The sequence below is a fragment of the Atta colombica genome, unplaced genomic scaffold, assembly GCF_001594045.1.
Source record: "Atta colombica isolate Treedump-2 unplaced genomic scaffold, Acol1.0 scaffold105, whole genome shotgun sequence".
NCBI lineage: Eukaryota > Metazoa > Arthropoda > Insecta > Hymenoptera > Formicidae > Atta > Atta colombica.
In genome coordinates this window covers 2,924,129-2,933,980 of record NW_017259190.1, presented here as the reverse complement: position 1 = coordinate 2,933,980, position 9,852 = coordinate 2,924,129, and the positions used below count along the sequence as shown (strand labels likewise).

Sequence of the window (9,852 nt, the reverse complement as noted above, 5' to 3'; positions counted from 1 at the left end):
ACCCCGCAAATGGAAGGACCGCGTGAAATCCCCGTAGATTGACCGGACATCGACGAATGGAAAAAAAGGGGGGTAAAAAAGAGAACCTCCGAGAGTAAGGGGCGGGAGGGGAAGGGGAAGGGTTGTTAACGCCGCTAAAGTCGGGGTGAATGGCCGAGACCGGGGTCGCGGAGGCCGAGGGAGAATATCGTGATCGCGCGCGATGCGCGTCGGGGAATGAAACTCCTATTCGTTCTCTTTCAGAAAAGAGAGAGAGAGAGAGAGAGAGAGAGAGAGAGAGAGAGAGAGAGAGAGAGAGAGATGGAAAGGAACAATATTTATCTTGCTCCGCTTCGGAGACGATATTTTTTCGCGCCGTAATTTTAACGATCAAGGGATAGATGATTCGGCAAGAGATTTATTAAAGTCACGGTTAATTTAATATTTGTCATGAGGAGCTTTCACTTGGCAATCCATCATATGTATGTGTGATCGAATATTATTATAGTTGAAAGCGCGATATGTATATCTATCTAGACGTACTAGTCTTCACTCGAGAAATCTTTATCTCTGTATTTGCTCTTCGGGGTGAAAGGAAGAAAGTAGAAAGTATGCCAATTGATGGGCGATCGCAAAATGCCGCTGCAATTTCCAAAAAAACCTATCGTTTATTGGAGAATGCGAAACTCACTAAAAAAATATTCCCTCTGCTTAAATGAGCGTGCGAGATGTTTAACGTGACCGGTTACGCTTCTTAGCTTATCGTGCCGTGACTTCCTTAAAGAAGGTTCGTACAAGTTCTTTAATTGGGTGCGGAGGTTGGAAGTCGCAACGCGAGCCCTTCACTCGTCACGAAAAGGAATATCGAGCGGTATGTGCGTTTTTCCTTCATGCGTTTTAAGTGGAAGAAAGAGATCGCGTGTCACGCGTGCACCGAATAAACTCACTTGATGGTCATATCAGTCACGATGGAATTAAATAATCCGCAAGATTATGGAAAAAATGTAAAGAGTGTTGGCGTGACGTTTTCAAAGTTCTTGGTCACGCTGCGTATTTTAACTCGCTTAATTGAAAATTTATTTGCGATAACAATTGGCTCGCTCGACTTTATTGATCCGACATTATTCGAGAAAGAGAAAGAGAAAGAGATACTCTCCGGATATCCGTGTGTACTAATTGTGGAAGAGTACTCACATACCGAGTACTCTATAAATCGTATACCGGTGAGATAATCTAACGAGAATCAAAGGTAGTTTGTGGAAATTACAACTTACACGAATGCAACCGAGTAAAGATTTGATCAAAGCATGTATAACGGAAAGGAAGATCGACGACGCCATGATTCTCTTTGAACCAAATTACTCGAGACCCGAAATTGTCGTTACCAAAACTTTGTCGGGCTTTCGCGAAACCGATGATCGAGCAGCGCATAACGTTACAGTCGTGACAGCAAGCAAATTGCAGCGGCGTAATTAACGGAGCCGATGCACATAAAGTGATGCTTCGTTAAATAATCAAACTGAATAAAAATAAGACGGAAAACACAAAATTTTTCTGCTCCAGTACCAGAGATAAACTACTCTAACATTTTCTCGTTTCATTGAAAATAATTTAATCAGCGCAAAAAATTCCTCTCTTCTTTTAACTTCCAAGTCAATAACACTGTTTGTTCCAATTGTGGAGATATCGGATGATACGTGTACTTGTCTATTGGAAATAATCGCGGCGCAAAGGAAATTGACGCACTTGGTCTCAGAACGCCATTACTCCGATTCCCAAGATCTCCGGCCGCTGAAACGAAGCCTAAGCAACCGGTATTTATCGCACGAATTAACGCACGATGCATTTTGCCGCGCATGCACGACTCACTTGCGCCGCAAAGCGGATTATTTATGGCACCGTATCCTTCCAAGAGAATAGCCTGTCGCTAAGCAGCAAACTGTCATACGATTCACTTCTTTCATCTCCCTTGTTTTCCCCACGTTCTCAATAACATATCTTATAATCGACGTCTCTGATCTTCATCAACTGTTATTCGCATTCAAAAAGAAATTTGAGAAAAAAATATATAAATCTCTGTAGAACTGTTCAGATATTAGTCATGATAATTCGATATTATACAATATAAAGTTTAACCCTTCGGAGTTGACGCTAAAATCTGTAACACATCGAGAAAAAGATATCGAAATATTTAGAAAAAATATTACTTGTGATTTTTTTTCAATATTTATTGATTATAAAATAATTTTACTTTGATGAAATATATAGTTCTGTGAAATATATTTCATTTTTTTTTACTAATTGTAAAAACATAAAATAAAGGGTTTATCTTATATCTGCTAGAAATAAAATTTTATTTCGCCGTGTTTAAATAAGGATTAATTTGAATAAAACATTATAAATAAATTTTTAAATATCTTTTTCTTAATTCAATTACTAATGCTTATTTAAAGAAATTAAAATGGTACAACTCATATCTATAAAAAGGAATGAGCACTAAATATATCTTAATAAGAACAATTCAAAAGAGGATACCTAAAAATTTGCTCCGAGCCTACATTTAAAAAACTAATTTCACAGTGTTTTTTGGTGTATCTAAAAGAGAAAAATGATATTTATATTTACAATACCGAGAGATGGGTATCTACTTATAAGTAACCTATATAACTATATACTTATATATATAACCCTAGAAATCAGAAACTGTCAAATCAAAAATAATGTATTTGTAAATATAGATAATAATTTATTTATCCGATCGTACAGAAATATAGGATAAAATACAATCGTTTAACTTTTTTTGTACATTAAAAATACCAACATCTTAAAAATTTTTTATATTGAAAAAATATACAAGAATAAACAAAAATGAGGCCTAACAAAAAATGATTTTAAAAAAATTTTAATATTTTTTATTAAAAATTGTAATATATAAATATGTACGTAAAATACATATAAAAATAAGCATATGTATATATATTTATATAGATATTAGAATATATACAAGGCTGAATCATACAGAAATAAAGAAAACTGAAACATAATACATTACGCATTCTGTATGACATTTTATTGTTATCAGCAATTTTTTTCAGTACTTCCCGATATATTATAAATTTTATTTTTCTCTTTTAGATACAAGAAACATTGTGGAATTAATTTCTTAAGTGTCGGCTTGGGGCAAATTTTGATCATTTTTAGTCAGTCATTTTTAGATACTCCTTTGCAGATATAAAAAAAATTGAATTATTTGACATTTTCAATAATTAAGTAGATCCAATAGATTCACTGTCAGCTCTGGAAGGTTAATATGCTTCTTCGAGTAGATTGTAAAGGGCAGAGGTTCTCGTGACGTCTATCATCCTCGTCGACATCGAACCAAATTATTAATCATCCGTGTAATAATTAAGAAGTCTTTCAACGACAAAGAGAATGTGTTTCATACTATTGATAAATTTTTGATAAAGTCTCTGTTATCGCGTTGCTTTCATTATACATGTAATATTCGGTCTTTCGATCAAAATTCATTATATATAAAGAACGTTAAATGTTCGAGCTCCATCGGGAGAGATTTGGAAAATAATCGATTATAAAAATTTCTACGATGAAGCTTCGACGAACCGTTCCATTTATGCTGCTGCTGACGAGTTTATTCGCGGTTGGTCGGATTCCACCCTACTTCTCTTCGTGTTCCCAGAGGAACGCTTGCGCCAATATCCAGTGTCAGAGAACGATAGAGAAGAACATTCATATTTCTGCGGGAGAAAAAGAGAGAAAGAGACAAAGAGATAAACTCAGTGAGATAAAGAAAAAGAAAATATTCTGTTCGGCTTTCTCTCTCGATTTCTCTGCAAAAAAGAGCAGACTACCGTAATTATACGTTTCCTCAGTGCCTGGGTGAATCGTGCATGCGCGGGATAATGCGATAAATAAAACTTTCGATCTTCATAATCACGCGCGAGAGAATCCTTTGCGTTACGTAATATCCTTAACGACATAAGCGATATAACAACTTCCAATGTGGATTATAAAAATATTCAATCTTTGTCGTACGAACTAGTTAACCTATTGATATGTAAACTATCGATATGTAAAATTGATATGTAAAGTCACGGACCAATGTGATCCGCATGCCGCGTGAATCCACGAGGCGATCGCGTTCGTCTCGCAGATCTGCGTCTCTCTATTTTATTTTGGCCGGCGTTATTGTAACTTTTGTGTTTGTGTGTATGTGTGTGTATAGTGTAGATATTTGTGTGTCACGTTTTGTATACGCTTACATGTTTGATAATATAATAACAAGACGCTGGCCTCGTATGCATCCGCTAATAAACGGCGCCTGTATACTCATCAACGTATTATACCTCTTTATCGAGAATAAAGGAATCGATAATCAATAATAAATTACTTATCCTTGTCAGTGTCCCCGAAGAATATCGCTGATCGATATGATGTAATCTCATAGAATCTACGTTGACGATGTCAATTCTTCGATTCATGGTTAATTCCATCAATAAACGATAGAGATATCTCTTCAGTAAGGATATTTGATTTTGAACGATCATGCCCGCCGCTGGATGCACGCGCGACTCGCGTCGCGTAACGAATGAGTCCGGATTTTCCACGATGGTTATTCCTCCGGCCAGCCGAGATCCTCTCCGACAAGTTCGTAGAAGCGTTGATTGTGCTCGTTGAAGAACTTCCTCAGTTTCGTCACGACCATCGGACTGACACGCGGATGACGCCTCCCTTTGCTCTCCTTCAGACATTTCTCCGAAGTATCGTTTCTCAGGCAGTAGAAGCCCTTGGTGTGGTTAAAGTAGAAGTTGTGCCGACCGATACGCGGTTCCAACCCGAGGAAATTCTCGATTCGGCGCAGCTGAGGCACCGGATCCTCGATCAATTGATCGCCATTTACTATGAGAATCTGCTCTCTGGGGAACACTTCCAGCCAACGATGCATATAGGTGTGATAGAGGGATATGGCGACCGGTCTGTAGGACTCGTTGATGGTACCATCGGGTCGCATAACGAGCTCTTCGAATGTACGCGCCACTTGCTGCTGCTGCTGCTGCTGTTGTTGTTGTTGTTGCTGCGGCGTACCGGTCAATGTGGACGCGGTTGCAGCATGCGTGCGCAATTGCGTGTAATCCGATATCGCCCGAGTGACTGGTTCTCGTACGATCAGCAACAACTTGACGCTGCCATTCATCGCGCGAATTCTCTCAGGCACTTCGGGCGTCACGAAGTAGCTAGGACTCTTCTCGATAGTGATCTGGCCTTTAAAGGAGTAGGGCATTTTCCGACGGTACCATTCCAGACCCTTTCCATAATTGTCATCACGATCAAAGAAATGAACTTCGCCGGCAGCCTTTTGTATCTGCGGGTGCAGGAAGAGCATCTCTAGCAATGCCCTTGTGCCACATTTGCGTACGCCAATTATAATGGCCTGGGGAAGATGGCGATTCGTGCGCGGGAAGTGAACTTTGGAGTTGGAGAAGAGAAGAGGCGGCGTCGCGTGTACCTACCGTAAATCCATCATACATGGCAGCCGTTCTGTCTTTGGAAATAAATAGTGACATGTATTTTTGTTACAAGACACAAAACACATACCTGAGAGACCAGCTCGACCGTGCGCCCTTCGACGGCGGAAACCGCGTGAAGACTATAAACAGCGCTGTCATAGAGTATGTGAAAGGTGAGAAAGAGAGACAGCAGGGCGACTGATAGAAAAGCGACGGCCATTTTCGATCTAGATACGCCGACCACCAAAATGCAATCCGATGCGTCACCCTCGGCCGGCCTCATAGCGGAGCGGGGCATCCACCTGCGGCAGACATCGAGAAATAGCTGTCTCGCCTGATATTCAAAATACTTACCGACTCGGCTCTCTCAAGCACGAGTCTCACTCTGAAAGATATTCTCGATTTCCAAAGGGCAATCGCATTTTTTTTCTCTCGTTTTTCTCTCCTCTTAGCACGCAACAGCGCCATTAGTTATGGACGATGTCTCTAATCTATTCTTTCTTCACCGAGGCGCGGTAGGAATGATTAAGTCTCACCGTGATTGCCGATTATTACAGTCCACCGTGCATGCGGACACGGTGCACGGATATCCCCACAGACGTCTAATTTGCGGACTATTACAACTTTAGTTTCAAGATTTATCGGAAACGAATTAGGAAGAGTGTGACTAATACATTATTTAACGCAAGCAGCTTATTTTCTGTATAAAATTCCAATTAAGGGAATCGAAACAATTTCGGGCCACCGCAGTGGCTCGTGACCGATAATTATGCAGCTGATTGGCATTTACACGAAACGCTACGGTTGCCGGTGCAAATTTATCGCGGGAACGTTCGCGTGACAGACGAACAAAGCGGTTGTCAATGCCGTGCTCGCTAATTTCGTTCTCCATTGAATGCGGGCTCAAAAGCATCGATCGGTGGATTTACCGGCGTTTCACGAGTCATACGTTAGGATTTCGCGGTTCACCCTGTGAACGATAAATCATCGACCCGCATGCTGCCCCGTAAGCGAAAAATAATGGGTGATTAAGTTAATACTATCCAATAAAATATGTATTACATATTTATCGTTGTATCTTTTCCGATATCATAGTCTCTTACTTTAATAACGTAATTATAAAAAAAAAAAATTAAGTTTTTCAGAAAAAGAAAAAATATTTATATTTTTATATTTTTCAACTTAATCAATGACTAACCAAATAATAAAGCGGAAAAAAGAATGGACTCCTAGTAATGATTCAATGTCATTTTTGTTTTACAATCTTTAAAACCCTTTTGAGTTATGACGATATCTTATAAAATTATAACAAATCCGAAATAATTCATCAAAAGTAACACGACTCGAAATATTATCAACAGTTTTCATATTTACTTTTATCAGCTAAAATGATACATTCAAAATGAAACAATTTCTTCTTCAAACTTTATTAATCATAAAACTGTCTCAACTCTAAATGTTCTCTGTAGAAGATTCCATTTTTCACTTACAAAACATGTGTCTCTTGTGTATCTGTAAAAGATATCTCTTCGAAAAAACTTTAAGAAAATCACAAAAGTGCTATTTGACGAACTGTAAAGTTAAATTAGTTAATTTACTTTTGATGATTGACAGAATAATCATTACCTAATTCGTTCATGATAATAACATGAAAATTACATTCTTTGAATTATGTCACTTTAAAGTAAGGAAATAATATTATCGATAATTATATTGTACTGCATCACAGTTACTCGCTCTTATCGTCGCTAGTGACATTCGATAACAAAAATTGATAAGAAACGTTCTCACGTTCTCAATTTGCCTCAGATTACATTTGTTAACGTTGCTTGAGATGAGATATTTACATCAGCGCAACAGGCATGTAAATTACGTTCTCACGTGAATAAAGATCTCACGATGGTGAAAGTCGTCCACATCTCAAGCGTAGCCCGAAAATGAATCAAAATTCACAAGTGACGAAACTTGTACTCGAGAGCTTTTAAACTCCGAATAGCTAATGAACTTCTGAAACGAGACGCAGGAGAACGGATGACGAAGTGGAGGGAGACGGGTCAGAGTAGCGAAAGATCGATCCGTTATAAATGATGCAGAAAGGTCGGTACCCCTGAGACAGAGAGCAATCTAAATTTGATGTGGCTACATTTTGTATTCCGATGTAATAGCTTCTCTAATGTTTACCGCCGATACGCCTCAGCAACGTTACATCATTGGTTTCACGTTGATTTGTCAGAATAATCAAGTATATGTACGTAGCGCGTGTCTCGTCTCGTCGTTTCGGCTTTAATTGCAACTCGGATCGCAATTAGCGAATCTATCGCTAACGAAGTCGTTCTCTCTTCATCTTGTTACTCCGCTTACATCTCTTCTCCCACGTCCGAAAAATCTTATAAAACCGCGCACGTTCGAAAGAGATTGCTGGTATTTACGAGTGTTTTCCCGGACTTTCTTCTTTATCTGTAACTAGATACTTGATGTTACGAACGACTCCGCGCGTATCGTGTATCCAGACGCTCTTTAATATTACATTTTTATAACAAGTCTCTCTGTCTCTTCGCTTCGGAAGTTCGGGACACGCCCGGAATAATATTCGCGTTATAGTCGACTCCCTATTGCACAACGGGAGTCGTTTGACGAGCAAGTTTTCTAGCTAAAATTTGCTTTGTGCCATGGCGCGGTATCGCGTAGCGTGGGCATGATGGTGTCGCGACGCAGCAGGCCGAGGTGTTTTCGTGGGAAATACACGGCTCGTGTTATTCGGACAAATTGCAATTTCCAGAGTTGCCTTCCGCGTCGTTGCGCTCCTCGCGATGCTCATACTCGTGAGTATCGAAACGATTCGCTATTTACTTATCATCACCGTATCGTATATAATCGTATGACCAGGTAAATTTATATGATGCATTAATGTAACTTTCTGGATGAACACTTCGAGGATTACTTTTAACGAGCATGAAATTTCATATCCTGTTACAAAGATAACTATCTACGTGTTAGATATAAAAGAAGGATTGCGACAGACAATGATCTTCCGTGCCGTTAAAATTGAATGTTCTATCTAGCGAGCTAGTTCAATGAATGTAGCCGCGGAAAGCAGCAATTTTCTCGTTCGGAGGACAAATGCGGAAACTTTAATTAACTAATTACATACGGTTCTCTCGCCGCGGATTCCGCAAGATTTCGAATTGCGATGTAATTGAATTAAGCACAAACGAAGAAGAAATATATTGAAATATAGTTCCCATATAATTTTAGTTTTAATGAATATTCACAGGTTTAATTAATATTCAGTAGATCTGAATTTTCATCAAAATCATAAAAAATTGTGTATAATATTTTTCATAATTTTATATAATTTTAAGTTACGTATGATTTTATTTCTTGTATTTTGACCCTCAAAATAAAAAAATCGTTTAATTACATTAATTTCAACCAAAAAGATACAATAATTTAAAGTATATTGAATCTGCGAATACTGGAACGAGAACACATTGATAATAACTTTCAATGTATATTTATTCATTCATAAAATGAAAACTATTGTACGCATTCACAGAATTTTTTTGTAATAGCTGATGTTATTGTTACTTGTCATTGAGATATATTCTTGGTAGTGCAAATATAAAAATTGAAAATAAAAGTTATAAAAAATTAGTAATAAATTAAAAAGAGAAAAACATTATTTGAATGGAAATGGATATTTTAGTTCTTTTAATATCAAAGATCCCATTTTACAGAAATGATTTAAAGACGTTTCCAAAAAGCTTATCAATCTCGTCCCAGTCTACGATGCAGTTAAGAAAATTTCGTAACAAATATCGTAACAAATTAAAATTATATTTCGATCGGAATTTTTTTGACATACTCACAAGACATCTAAGAGGGATTGAGGAGACCACTCTTGACGAGGCCGTGCCTTGTTGGGCATTTGCGTTTGTTTGTACGTTCACATTGTTGGAATTCCTAAAACAATGTAGAGCATCTTGTTAGAAACGTATTAGACAATCTCTCTCATATCTTTTAACATATTAAAATAATGTGACCCTTGTATTACGATTAAATATTTTAAATTTAATATTGTTGTTCAACGATGCTCGCCGATTGCAAGACAATTTTAAGTTTTGTAGACTATTTAATAAATAATAATTGCATGCGTAGTTTTTCATGACGACAATATGGTGCTATGGGAAATCAAGAGCTCCCTAGGTGACCTAGTTGCGACTCACCTCGCTGACTCGAACCTTGCATAGGGCGTAAATAGAATCACTCGGTGGAATGGCAACTTTTCTCATTTCTAAACTGTCTGTTCGAGCATTGTTAAAAGCTCCGTAAATATACGTAAGTACAT

The 9,852-nt window shown here is 38.0% G+C and overlaps 1 protein-coding gene across 1 annotated transcript in view; it reads right to left on the bottom strand.

Moving 5' to 3' along the window:
• Window positions 1–4,595: 4,595 nt before the first annotated feature.
• Window positions 4,596–9,852, bottom strand: part of LOC108689734 (heparan sulfate glucosamine 3-O-sulfotransferase 5) — a 37,048-nt gene continuing 31,791 nt past the window's right edge. The window contains exons 3-5 of the mRNA XM_018196646.1: window positions 9,374–9,467; window positions 5,593–5,806; window positions 4,596–5,503 (exon numbers count right to left, since the gene is read on the bottom strand). Of these exons, the coding sequence (XP_018052135.1) occupies window positions 4,610–5,503; window positions 5,593–5,806; window positions 9,374–9,432 (1,167 nt within the window). The 5' untranslated portion in view covers window positions 9,433–9,467 and the 3' untranslated portion in view covers window positions 4,596–4,609. The remainder of the gene's footprint in view (window positions 5,504–5,592; window positions 5,807–9,373; window positions 9,468–9,852) is intronic.